The following is a 19,751-nucleotide window of genomic DNA, read 5'->3' on the forward strand; positions in this document are numbered from 1 at the left end:
CTATGCAATAGTAAATGGTTCCTTTTTGAAGTTTTTCCTGTAGGAGATAGAAGTTTGGATTTGTACCCATCATGTTTAGAACTATTTGAGATAACAGGCTTTGCCTGTTTCACTATGCATCCTCCTACAGCTGGAGATGGAGTGACATGTTGATGAAACAGAAAGATATGAGAAATGAGCGTGCTCTGCTCTGCTGCCTGTAATACACAAAGGGAAACTGAGCTGGCACCAAGGGAAAAAACTAATGACTCATCTGGGACAATGGTGCTGCACCTCTTCTAGATCCACCAAAGGTCCAGGAAGCTCCAAACCCACCTCTGGCCTGTATCTCTGGTGGTACCTTCTTCTATTATGAGGCTGTTCCTAAATACGCAGTAGACCTCCGTGAGGTCACTTGTATATGAGATGAGGAGAAACTATGATAAATTGCTGCTGCTGTGTATACTTTTCTCTTCATCCTGGGCTTATGACAACAAAACTGAAATACTAAATGATCAGGCTCAAACATTCACATGGACATGATTCGTTTCTGTGAGTTCATTCTTCTATTTAGAGAAAGATATTGCTGCCCTCCCTTACGCACTGACACAGTTGCCAAAATAACCGCTCTTACTAACTGGCAGCTTTAAAAGCCAGCCTGCAGCTGACTTTGAAACAGAAGGTCAGCAAAAGGAGCAGCAGACTTCAATTCAGAGCTTTAATGGGAGCCATTGACCACAGCAAAAGGCCCTGACTGGAGTGTCTAGAGTGTGCTTTGCACAGGCCAAAAAGTCACTTTCATACTCTTTGAACCTTTTGTATAAACCTATATATTTTTCACTCTGTGGATTTCAAGATGAATGTGCAGCCGTGTGCTAGATGTGGCTATGGGGTTTACCCTGCTGAGAAGATTAACTGTATAGATCAGGTCAGTTCTCTTTCTTTATCATTTTGGACTATAATAAATGTACAGATTGGCACTTTAAACACAGTGCAAATCTCTTGGTTCCAAAAGTTCTTTACTCATAGCTGATTTCAGAACTGAAGTGAGTTAATTATACGTATATATTTGAAGAAAAATGCTTCAAATTCATTAAATGAATGGTAAGGATCAAAACTGAGATTTAAAACTTAACAGAATAATAATGAAATACAAATCATGTCTGTTTGGTTTCTGTTTTGTGGTATTTCTAGACATGGCATAAAGCCTGTTTTCACTGCGAAGTATGCAAGATGATGTTAACAGTAAACAACTTTGTTAGCCATGAGAAAAAACCTTACTGTCAAGCGTAAGTGTATTTCCTTTTCTTTCTCTCTCCTTTTTTTTTTTTTTTTTTAAGTTTTAATTCCCCTAATCATTGTAATGTAATAGAACATCACCGTTTGGACTCAGCTTGGTTCCATGTGTGATGTGAAATTAGGTATTGTTACTGCCTTGATGCATATCTTTGGTTTTTCATGAATCACAAATGATGGGAAACACTTGTTACTGTACATAAAGCTTCCTCATTTGTCCAGTGTGTTAAAAAATGGCAAATTAAGTTCCATTTTGGTATTATGGGAAGAAAATAAACCAAACCATAAAATTCAGTGCTTTCCAAATCCGCGGTTAAGAGTTAACAAGGTTGAGCTAATCATAAAGAAAATATATAAAATGCAGATTTTTGAGTTGGTTTGTTCTAGGAAGTTTTTATTTTATAATGATCAATTCCTGTCAAATTTGTCAGCAGAAAAAGGAGAGATGACAGTTGTTTTTTATTCTATTATTCTCTTTTGTTATTAGAAACACAGCATTGATATGATGATCATTAAAATTAATTTTGCTCTAGGCACCTACTCCATGCAATAATAACTTGAATGTAATCTGAGATCTCTGTGTAAGTGGGGGAAAAGTTATGTATAGAGGGGTGGAGGCTGGTATTGTGTTCTTGAGTGCTCAGAGAGAACCTTTTTCGTGGGCTGCCTGGTACATTCCTAATATCCTTTTACACTTCTCATTTTTTTCAGGCATAATCCAAAAAACAATGCGTTCACAAGTGTATTTGACACACCAGTAAATATGAATGCGAAAAAACTGTCAGAAATTGTAAGTGAGGTAAGAATCTCGAGGGTCAAATGTGTTAGTCTTTGTTCTACATTTTGATGATGTGTCTTGCTTTATAAATATAAATATGTGCTTTTACTTACCCCCTGTGTTCTTTTTGAGCAGTAAGATTTCAGCTGTGTTTGAATCATAATTTTTTTAATGCGATTACTCATGAGAAAGAAAGGTTAGATCTGAATTTGCTTCTGCTTTCAGAAGGAAAATTGGATAGGAGCTTCTCACCTGCCATATCTGAGAACGTATATGGAATCACTGCTCACATAAACTGCCCAGAGTTCTGTAAACTTAGCAACTAAGGGGGGCTACACAGCCTTGGGAAACAAGAACGACCTATTTGCTTTGTGATCTCTTCAGAAACTGATGCGAAACAACAAATGAATTATACCTAGGTGGGACGCAGGCAAAAGTTCTCACAAATACTTTGGGAAGTATTTCTGGCAAATCTGAAGCGGGTAAACACGAAGTCCAGGGATCTTTGCACGGTTTTGCTGGAGGTGTTGGGTTGGAAGCGCTTCCCGCGCCCTTTCAGCCGCATCCACCCTCCCAGGGCTGCTGTGCCCCGGCCGACCGCGAGGGGCGCTCACGGCCCGCCGGCTTCCCGAACACCATCCCGGGATCTGCACTGTTTCCCTACAAACACATCGGTTTCAAACTTGCATTTCTAAGGATTTAATGAAATTAAAATCGCAGGAACGGTCAAAAACCGATAGATATCTCACTTCTCCACGTGATAGTATTTTCTTGAATATCACGTCTTTTTATATTGTCAAAGCAGTGTGTTTTAATGTGATTAGCCATCATTGTTGTATTTCTTAGATTATAGCACATTAAATTCGTTCTGATGTTCTGTGTTAGCTATACAAAGTTGATGCACATTAATAGCCTTCACCAGATGTTGTGTCATTTATAATTTTGTACAGCAATTCTTGTGCATCAGTTGTTACAATATCATGGGCCGTAACCACTCCAGCAGTGACTATCGCTTTAAACTGTGTGTGACAGATCTGGTCAGGAATGAGTCTGAGATTACTGCAGGTTCTATTTCTGGTTTTAGGCAGTGATATGAGAGTGATACTTCCAGTGCATGTGAATATACCAGGCAGACAAATTATAACTCAAAGATCACTTTCCCTTGTTCTATACACCTAAAGCACCTCCTGTCCTTTTCAATCACATAATGAGGTTCTGTTCCAGAGAGAAAATTGCTAAGAGTAAAGTAAAGAAGCTGATTCTGCAGTACCTACTTAAAGGGAGTGCTTCTGTAGAGATTTTGTGAGGAGGAAAAGTTTTTCATACTAACGTATAAAATAATGATAACTTGGGAAAAGGTTTCACTTGCTGCTGTAGTTTGTTGGGTTTTTTATACGTAAGATTTTTTTCTGATGCAAAAAATAGATGTTTCTTCAATCCTAACATGATGTTCTCATTTAAGTCTTATGCTGAGATGTAAACTCGAATGCAGAGGTAAAAATTAAACTCACTCCCTTAACACAGAATTTCTGTGTGAGCAGATGAATCATTTAGCTCTCTGCACCTCTGTGCTCAATTTATAAATGGGAATAATGGTACATATGGTCAGTAATATTTCTGTCCAGTCAGTTTAAGTTTTGTAGTCTTTGAGTTTTTACATCTGAAGAGTGAGTTCTATACCAGAGCTGTAATTTCAGTTGGATTTCTATATGCTATTGTGATAAAAGTAGCAGTAGGAAAATAATGACCCAGGACTAAATGTAGTAGTCATTTACATATACAGAGTTAGGATACTTAGTGGACACTCTGCAGGTAAAAAGGAGAATAGAATATTGCTCACCTGGTAAAAGTTCTTTCATCTAATGCTACATTGACATGTCCTGCTTAAAATGTCTTAATTATTCTCATATTTTATCTCATCCAAAAGTATCATCTAATTATCAAATTATTCTTTCAGACTGTCATGCTATATTTCAGGTGTAATACACTGCCCCTTTAGAGGAGCTCTCCAATTTTAGCAGAAATCTTAGGCAGAAGCTGGGTGTGAACTTTGACCTTAGGACTAAATGCAATCTTCACCTTGTTTGTCTCCCTTCATGTTCTTCTCTGAAGGGCAGGAGTGTTAGTACGTACTAACAAGCTACTAAACCAAGAAATTATCTTTTTTTTTTTTTAGATAAAATATCGAGAAGAGAGTGAACAATTCAAATCAGTCTTTCAATGGGATGTAAAGTCCAGAGAAATTGAAGGTGTCTATAAAGCCCAACAACTGGCTACCCAGGTAAGACATATCCCTCAAGTCTCCAAGCCACTAGCCTGCAGGAGACCAAGGATTGGCACTGGCAGTCCTCACAGGATTTAAGTGCTAAAAAAAAGCCATTGCTTCTCATTTGGCTAAACTTTTCAAGGCAACACAGCTCAACTATAGCTTAGGATGCAAGAATCAGAAGAGGAGGAAGAGTGTATCTGTGCAGTTACCTGTTTGTGTCTTCTGTCTACTGGCACTGGAGCTTCACAGCAAGTGATCCGATTCCCAGGGGTTGTTATTTGAGTCTCACTCCAGGATCCTAGATCCTGTCATCTTGATGTCAGTTCTTGTTATACAAGTTCTGCCTTGGCATTTTCTGAAGGTATTTGGAATGTAGGCCTTGTGCTGTACATCTGCAGAGAGTAAATTTCACTTCCACAGCACTGTGTGTGTTTCTTTTTTTTTCTGTCAGATCAGCTGTTTGAGTATTAAAACAAGGGTGAAGATTGGTAGTTATTTAATTTTTGTTTTGTAGAATGCTTACTATGCTGCCTATGAGGGAGGAAAATCATGGTACTCAGGAACTATTCCAGATCCTGAGATGGTCAAGATAACACAGGCACAGAAAACTCTGAGTGATGTAAGTGGACTGATGTTTGGAATAGCTTTATTTTCATGGTCTATCATATTCTGAAGACTTACAAATGCATCAAAGTCAGCCTTTGGTAAGATTCACCTCCAGCCTTTGCATGAAATACAACTGGAGTGTCTAATCTTTGGTAAGATGTTATTGTAGAAAAGACTGACATGTTTACTTCTGTCAATAACAATACTTAACCGTGGAAGTGATTAAAGTCACATAACAGTTCTATTGCCCATTCTAGATGTCATACATTTATATATTTTCGTAATTGAGAAGCACTTCAACTACTGCCCAAACCGAGGTGACCTGATCTAGCAAGTGGTGCTGTCTCAGTAGAGCAGAACTCATGATGGAAAACATCCTACTTCTGTTGATTGTATTTCCATGAATGATGAAAATCACTTCTGAATTACAACTGATTGTCTGTGTCCATACAATGGGTTAGTGACCCAGTCAACATAGCAAATTAACAGTGGATAATTGATATGAATGGGAAATGTTTTCTGTTCTATGTAGGAAATAGTTTTACCTAACAAACTTATGAGGTGTAAGTTCTTTAATTTGTTTACCTTTAAATAAAGTGATACATACCTTTAGGAAGCAGGCATCAAAAGAGGAATCACATTAAACTCTGGTGGGTTCTTCTGTAATGAGAAAACTAATTCATTTTCTAGTTTCAGTATACAGAAGAATATGAGCCAAGAAGAGGCAAAGGCAGCTTTCCTGCTATGATCACTCCAGGTTATCAGGTTGCTAAGAGAGCCACCCAACTAAGCAGTGATGTAAGTCACAGGGGTTTTTAATTATGTTTTAGACTTCTGAAGCTGGACAATCCTGGGTTCAGGCCATTCACTTTAGATAGTAGATTCTATGATGAATAGCTATTGTCCTGCTAATTCTACATAGTGAGAAAATTGTAACATGATGCAGAAAACAGGCTTGACAAATTACTTGGCCTGGGAAGACACTTATATGGAATAAATGACAATATAGGTATTTCCTGAAAAATGTAGTGACTTTTGCTGTAGTTTATCACAATCTGAAAAAGATTTTGACTCATTCTAAAATGTCAATTTAATTAATTACCTTTGTTTTCACGTTATGGCTTTATTCATCTCATTATTTACATTTGAAATTTTTCACTTGCTTTATTATTTGAAATTAACTGTAATATTAAAATTATTTTATATGAAAGCTACTTAAATATATGCACAGAAAATTGCTTAGTTATAAAAGTAACTTTTTAACTGAGAAAGATCAAGTAAGAATAAATCTTGCAGAAGTGATTTTAAAATATTGGTAAAGTATTGCATTGTTTTCTGCAAACACTGTCTGCATTGTTATTGCACTATAATCTTGGGCCATTATTGACTATTCTCATGACATTTTGATCAAATATATGGCTCACATCAATCTCATATAATTTGAAAATTTGATTATTTTGGTACATTTCTGTCTACTTCTGGGATTAACTGTAAGGAAATTGGGCCTTAAATATAGTGATAGCTTGACTGTACAGTGGGGAGTCCCATGACAGCTGTTGCTCATTTTCTCTAGAAGCTTTCTGATAGGAAATATATATTTGCTGTTTATTGTTTGTAATATGAATTTATGTGTTTTTCAGGTAGAATACAAGCGTGGACACGAAGAGAGAGTTTCAAAGTTCACTTCTGTTGTAGACACTCCAGATATACTTCATGCCAAGGCTGGATCACAGCTTTCAAGTGATGTAAGTGAAGCAAAATAGATTGACCTCTTTCTGACTCTCCAAGTGATTCTTGGGATATTTATAGATCACTTAAAAATATGAACATAAAGAAAAATTAAAAAAAATATTTTAAAGGCAGACTCATTTTACAATTAAGTATTTAATACTTCCAGTTACAAAGACCATATTCAGTTTTAGGCCATTTTAGGGATTAGCTGGCTGTCAGAACTGAAGGCAGAGAACTAGTTTGTGCTATAGCCAACAATTAGGTGCCATGCAAAGTAAAGAAAGAAGATGCCTGACTCTAATATAAATAGAGCAGGCATCTTGCAAACACCTTCAGTATCTTTTTTAAACAACTGTCCTTCATCCTATACCCTGAAGGAGACAAAGGGGTCATGCAGAAGAGACATGATCATGTAGTTAAAGACTACATTGCAAACATTCAGACTTCATGGTTCATCCTTCTTTTGGTGGATGACAGCCACCTAGTGCCTGACTTTGCAACTTTGAAAATTGACTAAGTGTGCAATCAAGATACATTTGATCTAATTACTCCTGAACTATCTTGAATTTTTACAGTTGAAATACACAGAAGACTTTGAAGAACGGAAAGGAAAAGGCAGCTTTCCTGCTATGATCACTCCAGCTTATCAAATAGCCAAGAGAGCAAATGAACTAGCCAGCGATGTAAGTGTCCAAAGCAAAGTCTCTTTTGGGGAAGAAAACAATAAATTTTCATACAAATTTTGGATTAAAACATTTACTGGCAGAAATTCCATGAGCATTGTGGAGTTATGTTAGCAGTGCACTTCACACACAGATTTTCCAATGACTGTCTCTTCTTGCAGGGACAAAGCTGAGTTTTATGCACAAAAAGAAAAAGAGGCATTTGTGAATCAACACTCTGTATTTTTGTGGGCAAAAATGTCCCCTTTACCCAGCCTCATGTTGCATACAGCTGAGAAGAACAACAATAACGAGTCAGCTGGAGCTCTTTTGATTTCCTTCTGCCCAATTCAGTATGAGTTATGAGGTCCGAAGTGCAGCTCTTTTACACAGCCACAATATTTCTGGGTGACCTTTTATCAGGGGAGAACTCTGTTTGCAGAGCTCTGCTTTGCATGTATTTCTATGCTCTGAGTGGATCCTTACTGTTCATTCTCCTATTCCTGCCTTTGTGCTGTTACAGGATGAGGCTTGAATATGAACTTAAGAAACTGCCTTTACACAAACACATGACATAGATACACACACAAGCACATGACACGGGTACAGATTTATAAACTATAGCTTTCTACTCCACTCATTTTATCCTCCTTACTTTTCCACGTTTTTTTTTAAACTCTTTGGTATACTGATCTTTATTGTCTTTCTTTCCCTTTCCAAACATAACAAAACCACAACACCACTGTACTCTCAAATAAGCATTGTAAAATGTACAGTTAATTGTGCTTTGTTATTGGAAACTGAAAGAAAGGCTCTTTTTGTTGGAGAAGATAATATGTTGTGCTAACTCAATGGAAGTGAATTTAAAACATTATTAGGAGTCATTGAGGAAAATAAGAGGAGATCTGTAATTCTGAAGGCAAAAGCAACTGACTCTTAAAAAATTAAATGTTTTTGTTTGCCTTTGATCTGTGGAAAACTGTTCATTTTTGTCAGCAAACACACATGGTGATTAAAGGGCAGCATCAAGTACAGGCATTATTTTGACTTCAGCAAAGGTAGTGCAAATCTTGGTCTAAAATTGAAGGATGCTTAAAATTCCCTTAATTACTGCGGAGATCAGCATCTTTCAGAAACAAATGCATTTATTGATGGTGTTCAGGTGACTCTCTGGTAAAAAAGTGCTCTGTGGTAACCATGAAACTACACTACAGTCAGTTCTATTTTTTTAAACTGCTGGAGCATCAGGAATTAAACACTGACAAGCAGGTGGTGCTGAACACACTGAACTAATGGTCTGGGTTGAAATGGCAAGTCCTATGTTCTAGTGCATTATTAAAAAGGACATCACTAGTTTTGTTTTTATACCTTCAAGCGGCATATTTGACTTGTGTAGATTGGTGGCAATGAGAATTTTGACAATCCTTTATTGGCAACATGTGCATGTCATTGATTGTTATTTATTATGCAGCATCTGTGTACCAGACTAAACTCACCCAGATTATTCGTTTCCTTTTTTCCTGTTAGGTAAAGTATCATCAAAGATACGAAAAAGAGATCAAGGGAAAAGCCAGTCATACAGCTGGAACAGATGTTACTTCTGCAAGAGAAAATGTAGATCAGTATGGCCAGGTATGCAACATCCAAGAGATAACCCTGCTGATGTTCATCATTACTACAGCTGATTGCTCCAGACTTTAGAAACTACAGTGAGACCTATTTTCACGTTGTTTTCCTGTATGAGAAAACAAGGTCTCAAAGGAAAGGGTGGTGTGCAACAGCACCATGCTCCTAACATGTAATATATTTGGCATTGGCTCTTAAAGGGTGAAACCACGAGGTGCATGCACTGTCTCTGCATGACCCTTGTGGTAGAGTCATTCCAAGAGGTGAGCCTTACCTTGGCAACTTTTATCTGTGTGTATGTATGCACTATATATTTCTATTTTGGTGTTGTTGTGTATCACACCGAAATGTGTTTACTTGTGGAAATGCTCACATTCCATGAGTAAGAAAATGTAAATTCAGTCAGGATAAAAGTCAAAGGGTTATGAAATGGTAGAAAGCTGGTAGATAGCTAAGTGACTTATCCCTGCCGGTATTTTTACAAATCTTAGGAGCTTTGCAGCTCTAAATACATGTGAGCAGCACTAAATCTCTTAGATTTTAGCTCTTCTACAGAAGGGATATTATGAGCCTGACAAGCTCCAGTTCTGTGTTTGTGGAACCAAAGAGGCTTTAGTACTGTTTTAGTCTGTGGCATTTGTTTTGCTTTTGTTTTGCTTTTGTTTCATTTTTAAGGAAATATAGTTGGTTTTGTGGTCTCCCAAAACGCATGTAAAGTTCTATTCCAATTAAGTTAGGGAAATAGCACAGCTAAATAGAACTGAATACAGCTAATGGGAACTTGAAAGAAATTGAATAGTGTTCTTGTATAAAGAAAACTATATGGTTAATATTAGGATTTTTTGTCCTAGCTGCTCAGTAGATCCATAAACTTTGGAGAAATGAAGGAACAGGGACTGTATTACCCTAAAATATTTGGGATTTTACATTTCTTCCCTTCTGTCCAAATCTACATCTAGTAATCTGTGAAAAGCAAACCATCCTTGAAGAATATGAGTTTAGAATTGCAGCAATAAAGCCTTCAATTAGTTTCTGTCTTTTGAACTAATACAAGTTTTAATAAGAATAAACAAATAAAATGAATTTGAAAAGGCACTAATTACATTTTCAAGCATTAGAATGCTTCTGTCTTTAGAATTGATTTAAGTTTTTTTCTTTGAAAGTGTCTTTGAAACTTCAGTCACAGACTTCAAATTCAATTTGAGTTTTAATCTTCATAGATTGGATACTGATATTATTAGTCAAATAACATAGAGTCACTGAAATTAATGGATCTTTCTGAGTAAATCATGACTTATGATAGGCAAAGGGATTAAATTTCTAACTGTTGAGATCATGAGGTACATATATATAAAACATGAGACAATTTAAGTAACCTTACTGTAAAATTCCTGTGTGCTAAGCACCAGGTTTTTTTGTGTTTAAAAATCTTAGAAGTGGCTAGAATAATTTTCTTAACATTGGAAATAATGTTTTCTAATATGAACAGTATTAGAAATTATATAAAAATTTATTTGAGAAAGAAGAAAAAGACAGATTAGTCTGAAGAATTCAGACTCATGAATGGTATTTTAAAAAACTGACTCAGCTGATTATTCAAGGATATTTTGTATTTTCTATGCCTGTTTATAGAATAATTTAGGCGAGATAGCTATAATTACATTATATTATTCACAAACTTATGGTGTGACCTATCTTACCATCTGATTGATGGTGCACAGAATGACCTGCAATGAATTGTTTTGCACTGAGAATTCACAAAACTGATATCCCAAATATTTATAGTCTTTCCTATCTGTGCTCTCTCTGACATTCTTGACATGCCACATATTATATTTTCATTTAAACTACCTCTTTACTATAAAGGACTTACAAAATATTGCAGAGAAGATATATTACAGTGTATTTTACTTGTTTGTGTATTTACTGTATTCTCCCCAGATCTTGCCATAGAAAGCCATAGTGGCCATTGGGCACTACCATTTTGAAAAAAACTCTAGTATTTTGTTACTAAATTATCAAAAGGGTTTTCAATCTGTCAATCATTTACATAAAAATTTATCTATAGATGGATTTAAGAGCATTAATTTCACAACAATTGGGTTTTTTAATCAAGCAAATGGAATTAAAACTCCCTAAGGAGATTATAATTTTAATATCTAGGTATTTATACTTCATTAATTAATCCCTCTTCAAAATATTTCACTGCATCAGAGAAGTTATATTTTGGGTCAGTTACGATGTGAAAAATGGCCATGGAAAGATCACGTGACTTCTGTAACACCACAGAGGAAGGCTGACCCTACGTTAAACTTCTTAAGTTTAAGCAAATCTCCTCTCTGCCCAAACCATTAGATATTTTTATAATATTTGAGGGAAACGTGTACTGACACAGAGAGAGGCAAGTAGATATCATCTCTGTAAGAAATGAGGTGAGATTAGAAGATATATATCATTGTATACTTGAATACTGTCTTGACCATTTCTCTTGGAATGAAGCACAACTAATTTTACAGGTGTGGTTATTTTAACAGATAATTTTATTCTTACATTTAGTAATTTTATTATATTTTTCATTTAAAAAGAAATAATTGAAGCAATGAAGCTTCCTACTAACAAGGTCTACGGGGCTTTGTAGTATCACCCATGGCCCCACCTGCTCATGTTTGATGAGTAAACAGTATGAATTTTCTTCAGGGATATATGGATGAATTTGAAGAACGCAGAGGGAAAGGAAGCTTTCCTGCTATGATCACTCCAGCTTATCAAAATGCCAAGAAAGCAAATGAATTGGCAAGTGATGTAAGTATGAAACCTGAATCAATACAATTCATAAACAATTAAAAACAGCAGTTTGTCAGAGCAGTGCCTGGGAGGGGAATGCTAAAATGACACTTGAGAAGTAAACAGAAATGACATTTCACTGCATTGCTGGGAACTGAATGGCTCAGGGGATTAATAATATCCATTAATAGAAGGGGGCACAGCTCCAACTTGCATGAGGGAGGAGATGGATGTAGCAACTAATGGGGATCCCTACTGTTAGGTTAACCCTCCTGGCAAATCTACACCTGTATTATTAATGAAACCTTCAACTGCCTTAATCATCCTGTGGACTACTGTGGTATTCCCAGTAGTGAATAAATGGAGGATGAATGAACTGTACTGGTTTTGATATTTTGATGTATCATGCCTCTAGCACAAAGCAAGTCATAGGGAGGAAAAGAAACCATAGAGTATGACACTGTCACTTCACTAAAGTGAGCTTATTTCTAGGCTGGGGATTTTTAGTTTTGAGTGGTAAACTAAAGACTTGGCAAAAAGGTGGTGATGTGTGATTCTTGCATACAGCCCATCCATTAAAGAGGCTCAGTCCTGTTTGAGGACACTGTTTCTGGCAGTGGCAAAAAACGGGTCAGTCTGTAGGTCACTACCTTCTGACTGCTCTGAAGGGTTCCTGTGAATGACAACCTTTGTAGTGTGGACACCTGTCCCCCACGGGGTTGTCTGAGCTGATGAGCTCAGTCTGTTTTCTGGGGAACTAACAGATGGTTGAGTCTTTCAGCTTGCATTAGCCTGGACCAGACGTGAGCAGTGAACTAGAGTGAAAGGATCAGTCATGTTCTGTTACCTGAGCTTATGACTGAGAGAATATAAAAAACCTCAAATCCTCTGTGAACCAATCCTCCTCCTTGCTCAAAGTATTACAAACTAATAAGGAAACTACAGATCATCAGCATTTAGAAAACCTATGAAACTGCCATCTTTATCTGGAAAGGTTAAATATTCCATGTTTAAACAAAATAGGGATTGTCACAGAGGTAACATTTGCATACTAAAGTTCTTATCAAGCTGCCTTACTGCTTTGAAGCCGAAGAAACTATGTGCAGGCTTGGAAAATAAAAACCCCAAACACTTTGCACTTCAGCACACATAAAATAATTCAATATTTTGTAAATTATGACTCTGGTTTTTGAAGCAGTAACATAAGATGCAGAGCATAATCATCTCCTCCTATGCAAGAACTATTGAAATATATTCCCAACAGGGTTTTGCTGGACAAAGTTTGGCAACAGGCCAAACAACAATATACCTATTATCTCTTTTCACCCATCCGAGCCCAATTTAAGTCAATAACCCGATGTCTAAATTAAATTAATAAGTCCCTTATTTCAATCTCGATTTGGTAGAGAAATACAATTCCCCTAAGAACACTAAGAGTGCAAAAATGTGCAGCTGTTTTAAAAAGTTGGTTTCTACAAAAGGAAAAGTTTGCAGAACATCTGATGACCATCTGCAGTTCTCTGACTAGAGGTCTAAAATCAAAGTACTGAGAATTAACTTCAGTAATAGAAGAACAGACGAGCTCCAAGCAGTCAATGGGCAAGGACCTGCTAGTTATCTGTTCAAACTATGAACAACAACCAGTGTTGTTAAAATTACGTATAAAATGCATTAAAAAAAATGCTCTATAGTAAAATGTCTTGACGGGGATTTTAGGGCTGTGGGGTTATATTTGGGTTATTTCAGGAAGTAAGAACTTGCAGTGATTAAACTTAGCAATTTCCATTTACTTATCAAAGCAAGAATAGGAAAAATCTTACCCTGACTCATGAAGCGAGTCTAAATAGTAATAATGAGAAGGTAGACATCTATTTTATAATTTTCCCTACTTCTTTTCAGATAAAATACAAGAAAGATCTTTCCAAGATGAAAGGTGCAGCTCACTTTCACTCCCTAACGGCTGAAGACAACCTAGTTCTTAAACAAGCCCAAAGTGTTAACAAGCTTGTCAGTGAGGTAAGGAGTTGAATCAATCTGTTAACAAGTTCGAGAGCAGCTCATACAAACATTTGTGTCTGATGAGTAAGGACTACAAATATAAGATGATGTTGTTCTTACTGCACTGTATGCAACAAAAATCATCTGTGTGTGGCACAGTAACTGGAGAGAAAAGTTCAAGAACAGATCTTCAGATACCGTTTCCTGGCCTTTCCAATAGTCTGTGGGAAACTAACGCCAGAAGGGTATTTCTAATTCTGACCACATGAAGAATAGAAGTCTGAAAAAAAACCCCCAAACCTGAATTGTGCTCTTAATGTGCTATTAAATATAATCACAAGTGCTTTAAGATGACTTGTGTGTGTACCTTGGAGTATTTAAAAGAAAGTTTTTCTATTAATTAAAAAATAACATGAACAAAGCCAAAATTCATACCATCCTGTTAACGCAGATTTCTGTTTTCTTCCATAATGTGAAAACCTGTGAGTTACTGATAATTGATTCTTTTTCTGCTTGGCAAGGGAAGATTGCTAGAGAATTCTCAGTAGATTCTGAATTATTAATTTATTTATAGTGTCATATCAGCTATAAAGCTATTAATAAATGTGAGTTTCTAGAACTTCCCCATGGCAGTTTTAAAAACTTATACTCTTGAGATGTCAAAGTATAAAACCTTCAATAATGAAAAACCCCTGGAACTAGGACTAGAAGGGGCCTCCTGGGCCAATGATTCCTGGTTCCTGCTGTTTCGACACAGTATCATATTATCCTCCTCTTCTAATTTCTAGCCTACATTTATTCCTGTCCACTTTATTACTCCTGTGTTTTGTGCTAACATTACCTTTTAGTTTAAAAAGTTCTTTTCCCTGCATGACTACCTTTTTGAGATGTTTACAAATATATAATTTTCTTCCCTCTGCCTTTGATTTCCCAGACTAAGCAAGCTAAATTCTTCTTATCTCTCACAGTCTGTCACTGCAGCTGTTACAGGCTGAGTACACACGTTCCTTAAACAGGAATGATTATAAGAGTACATAAGTTCTTGATGAGGTCTTGCTGGAACCTGGTACATAGCACATGTAATTCCCAGTGCCTGCTCAAAGGTCTCCACATGGCTGTGTTACTTTTGCATCTTGACTTCTTTCTGTGGTCATCCTACACATGAACAGTTTTCTCTTTCTTAGCCTTTTCAAGTGATGAGCTCTTGTAGCTGAATTTTTTGTGACTACTGCCCATATATATTAAATTCTACATTGCTGAATTTAGTCCCATTTCCATTAACCCTTTTAATATCATCCCCGATATACTACTTCGGAGCAAAGGTACTTGACGAAAATATCAAACCTGTTCTGTATTTAAACTTACTCTGAAGGATTCTGCTCGTAAACTTTCCCCTGTTCAATCCTTCCTGTTTTTTTCTTTTTTTGTTTGCTCCACACTCACCTTAAAATTCCTTTGTATGTCATTTTTTTTGTTAATAATTTTCCTCATGTCACTGTCTCATACACTTTGCAGCGGTCCAAATGGATGGAATTGTTTGCATTTCTTTTGCTTATAAAACGAGAACTGAGTATATGAAAATTCTCCTCATATTAATTTTCATCACATGCCATCTGATGAAAACCGTGTATCAAAATCTCAGAGGAGTGGGTCTGGCTAATAAATTGTGTGAAGAAACTTGATAGAGTAGATTAAGGTTTCACCGTATCTTCCCCTTTTGCATTTTTTTTCTCTAAGGTGGAGTACAAGAAGGATCTTGAAAACAACAAAGGCTACAGCATGAACTACTGTGATACTCCACAATTCAAGAATGTGAGCAAGGTCTCAAAATTCACCAGTGATGTAAGTTTTCAGCACCTTGTGTGTGGCTTGCTTAACCTGGCAGCTACTGGAATCACAAGTCATCTCTGTGTGTGTGTTTCAGAGAAGTGTGTGCTGGAAATGTGATTATAACTGATTTTTACCCATGTCTGTACAGTGCCTATCCTAGTCTGTCCTGATGAATAACTGGGACTCATTTTAAATAGGATTATGAAAAGAACTATTATGGATTATAGATGAGAGGTTACCTACAATGGACTGCTAATCTAGAGAAGTAGCTGTCAGTTATTACTGTTTTATGTCATAATTATTATTTCTTTCACTGTGTGTGTCCATGTCCTGACTGGAAAGTTAGACAGAAGATACTTCACCAGAATTCATGCCAGAGCGAAACATAATTACTGTGTGAAAGTAATCACTGTTAATAATTATACCACTTGTATCTCATGATCATGAAATACAATTTTTGTTTCATACTGTCTCCTACCATTCTCTGAATTCGCAGAGGAGTAAATCTTTTGCCATATATTTGAGATGGTAGAGTGATTAATGTTTCTTGTCAAATTCCCCACTCTGGGCTTGGTGAAAGATGCACCAAAACAGCCAAATTTTGTTTATTTGTTAATGTACAAATATTGCCTCCCTGGAACTTTTCCCTAGGATTTATTTCTGTTGAAATAATATGCAGCAATAGAATGCAGAGGTGTCTCATTTATGTGGCATCTGGGTGATATGAAGAACATGTAAATGACATCTTGTAAAACAGGAAACTCACAGAGGGGTTTTGTTTTTACTTTTTAAAGTACCAAGGTTGTGGACTAATGAGTTTCTGTATTGACGCAACACTAGTAGACCACAGCTGAAATAATTTGTCTCCCTACTGTGAAATCTGGAACAGTACAACTGAACATATTTTCTCAGAGTATTTTTGCCTTTTTTTTTTTTTTTTGGTACAGCTTAAATACAAAGAAACCTACCAGAATGAAATGAAGGGTCATTATGTAGGTGTCGGCATGGACAAGCGAATGCTCCATGCCATGAAAGTTGGCACATTGGCAAGCAATGTAAGTCTCTTTTAATCACACCTGGATGGTTGGTGCCTGCTTGTCTTTTGTTTTTTCCAGAATTAAGTTGATAGAAAACTTTGGATCATATTTTACTGGGGATATGAAGAACAGACATGTTGGGAAGAGGGGAGATTCTGGAAACCCTTTTGTACTGATTTATAGCTCACTGTGTGGAAGAAGTTAAAATAAGAAATTTCAGTGATCTGGCAACATACTGAGATCCTTCGGTTTTCTTTGACATCAGTAGGATGCTGAAAGTTGTTTGTCACCACCCCCAGGGTCAGACCTTTGCTAAAAAAACAGTCTTTAATGAAGATTTCTGGATTCCAATTTAATTTACTGGGTTAGTCAAGAAGCTATTTCATTACATACCATTCCTTCAAGTACATTATTTACAAATCTGTAAGAAGCTCGAGAACTAAGCAGAAAGATAAAAGAGATGTGTCATAGGTGGAAGTTAAGTTAATGCTCCCACTGTTGGCATTGGATTAATTGAGGAGCTGAAAAAGAATCAATTAGTGGCTAAACTATGCAAATAATTTCATTTTCTTTGTCACTCATGACATTGAACTTACTTTGTTTCCTGCATTTAATATTAATATTATTGTTTCTCCTTTCCTCTTGACTGATTATTATTCAAACAAATGACAGCTGAAAAAAAAAGAATGATTTTTTTTTTTGTTCTCCTTGTGTTTCAGATAGCCTATAAATCTGATTACAAACATGACGGTGTTGACTACAATTACCCAGCTACTCTCACTCCTTCATACCAGACAACAAGGAAGTTGGTCCCTTTGAAAGATGTAAATAATTTCATGTTTGGTTTGGTTTTTTTTCCTATGTCTTGCACAGCTCATCATCTCTCTGTAGGAGAGATTGTGATAGATTGTATGTGTCAAAAGATGATTTAATCATGGGAGCAAACAGGTAGTGATAACAAAGTTAAAGCAAAAAACTGCAGTGTCAAGGGATCTCAGAGGAGTAGGAAGTGCTGCCACGTCCTGTTGTTGGCTTCAGTTCAGCACAGATTGTACAGTGATGTGAAATGAGTGACTTCTGTCCTGTCCCTGGTCTGTGCTGCAAAACATCTCACCATCCTGGTCAGCTTCAACAGCAGCATCAAGCACTGAAAGGATGGGGAGACTGAAATAGCCATCTCATCCATTGTAAATTCCCTGAAGATACATGTTCCCATTTGAAGGGGAACTAACTGGTCACATAACTGTCCATAAGCCCGCAGTCCATGCAAAAGAGGTGCCCTCTGTGCTTGGGGTTGAGTTCCTGATGGAAGGGGGTGAGGAAATTCATGTACTGCTGTGGTTATATATGTTCTACAGATAAATGGAGGATGGCAGACTGTACAGCATAACATACTTTCACCTCTCACAAGCATTAAAAGCTTGATTGATCTCATCTATGATTGGGAACTTAACTTGGGCCTTAGTTAGGATCATAGTCACTAGGCATCACTTACAAAATCAACAGGAAGAGAGCAGCAGCTCTGCGGGGTGTTTCTGACTACCTAAGATGTACATAACATGTTTCTTGCCGTTGAAATTGCAGAAAAAACCAGAAGCAATATGCCTTAGAGAGGTCATTAACATTAAATAAGACTTATCTGGGCATAAATACCTCTTCCAAGAAAGAGGTGGTAGCATGAAGAGCTAGAACTGAGAACTCTGATGTTTTTGAGGAAGTACTTGATATACTGCAGCTGTAAGATGAACTATTGCCTCTTCAGCAGTAATTTCAGCTTTGTCTTTGTGAAAGCTTAAAAAAGTAAAGTTCAGGGTTTGATTGCTTAGTGTTTGAGAGAGCTGCATTCTTAAAGAATTCAAAGAAAGTATAAATTCATGTCCAAAATGTACAAAACCTTTCAGCACTACCTGTGACTCTACAATTCATAGTCAGCATCTGGGTTTGAAACATGATAATCAATTGGCCACAGAGACTCAGTTGCACTTGTCATGATCATCATCTAAGTGTTTTGAAATAGTCCCAGGACTTGTCTGCTTTCTGGTAACCAGCTTTGTTACTCTGAACTCTTTTAGGAATACAATTCTCTCACACACTAAGCAAACACAAGTAGCAATAAATACATAGAAATTATCCCTTTCTCTGGATTTAAAATTCTCTCTGTCTCTGAGGTAGCAAAATGAACTGTTTTAAATACCTTGATCACTTTGGACCTGTGAGATAATTCAGCCCTTTCTTCCTAGTTTTTGTCATTCTGGCAGAATGAGCAAGTTTACGTGAGGATACCTGAGATAAGAAGGTTCTCATTAAAATAGTTTCAGTAACTCAAAGTCTCTAGAAATGTACTCCACTTTACTGGAAAAAAAGTGCTCTTGAGAAATGAGTTTTACGCAGTGGGATTTGCAATGTTTGCAAAGTGGTGATTAACCACAGTGAATATTAATTAAGGTCTACAGAGAATAATAATTGTGTTCTGTAGTATAGCACTGAGTTCTTTGGCAGCAACAGGTTTGAAAGAAAGCTTTGCTATGATTTTTTTTAATCTTGAATAATTTTGGACTTCTTTAGCTTATTATTGTTGCTACCATGTTAATGTGTTAGGAATGTAGCGGGCTCCAAACCTACTGATGGCTGATGTTAAAATTACTTTTTTTTTACCGTATATTTTTCTTTTCTCATCATCCACACAAAACTTTCACCACACAGGGAAATTCTGTGATTAATTATTACAGTACAACTCAGTAAGGAAAAAGGGTAAGAAAGTCCATTTGCTCTGTGCAGTGTTACACTGGAGAGACCTCTTAATAGACAGTTACAGTATTCCTTGTCTAAGAAAGATAAAAATGGACTAAGTGATGGTTAAGAATATCAGTCTTACAGCAATGATTTGAGGGACCAGCTGTTACTGCATCTTTTTAAGAATTTGTGGGTTTGATGGGAAGGGGTTATAAGTGAACTTCATTTTCAAGGTTGGATAAAAACTGTGACCTCAGACTAGGAAATTTTCAGAGCATTAGCTCAGATCTAACCCAAAAGATCCTGACATTTTTCCTCAGCTCAGTTTATTATGGTTAAAGTAATGGTTTATCCAGAGTGTTATTTAACAACACTTTGTCTATTCAGTCTCTCGTTTTCTAGTCTGACCATTTCTTCCTTTA

At 36.6% G+C, this 19,751-nt stretch overlaps 1 protein-coding gene across 1 annotated transcript in view; it reads left to right on the forward strand.

The window, feature by feature from the left end:
- Nucleotides 1-671: 671 nt before the first annotated feature.
- Nucleotides 672-19,751, forward strand: part of NRAP (nebulin related anchoring protein) — a 50,565-nt gene continuing 31,485 nt past the window's right edge. The window contains exons 1-14 of the mRNA XM_027692082.1: nucleotides 672-907; nucleotides 1,174-1,268; nucleotides 1,987-2,074; nucleotides 4,230-4,334; nucleotides 4,837-4,941; nucleotides 5,619-5,726; nucleotides 6,569-6,673; nucleotides 7,235-7,342; nucleotides 8,849-8,953; nucleotides 11,645-11,749; nucleotides 13,631-13,747; nucleotides 15,467-15,571; nucleotides 16,507-16,614; nucleotides 17,316-17,426. Coding sequence (XP_027547883.1) covers nucleotides 836-907; nucleotides 1,174-1,268; nucleotides 1,987-2,074; nucleotides 4,230-4,334; nucleotides 4,837-4,941; nucleotides 5,619-5,726; nucleotides 6,569-6,673; nucleotides 7,235-7,342; nucleotides 8,849-8,953; nucleotides 11,645-11,749; nucleotides 13,631-13,747; nucleotides 15,467-15,571; nucleotides 16,507-16,614; nucleotides 17,316-17,426 — 1,437 coding nt within the window. The 5' untranslated portion in view covers nucleotides 672-835. The remainder of the gene's footprint in view (nucleotides 908-1,173; nucleotides 1,269-1,986; nucleotides 2,075-4,229; nucleotides 4,335-4,836; nucleotides 4,942-5,618; nucleotides 5,727-6,568; nucleotides 6,674-7,234; nucleotides 7,343-8,848; nucleotides 8,954-11,644; nucleotides 11,750-13,630; nucleotides 13,748-15,466; nucleotides 15,572-16,506; nucleotides 16,615-17,315; nucleotides 17,427-19,751) is intronic.

Source organism: Neopelma chrysocephalum, unplaced genomic scaffold, assembly GCF_003984885.1.
Source record: "Neopelma chrysocephalum unplaced genomic scaffold, ASM398488v2 Primary Assembly neopelma1_85, whole genome shotgun sequence".
NCBI lineage: Eukaryota > Metazoa > Chordata > Aves > Passeriformes > Pipridae > Neopelma > Neopelma chrysocephalum.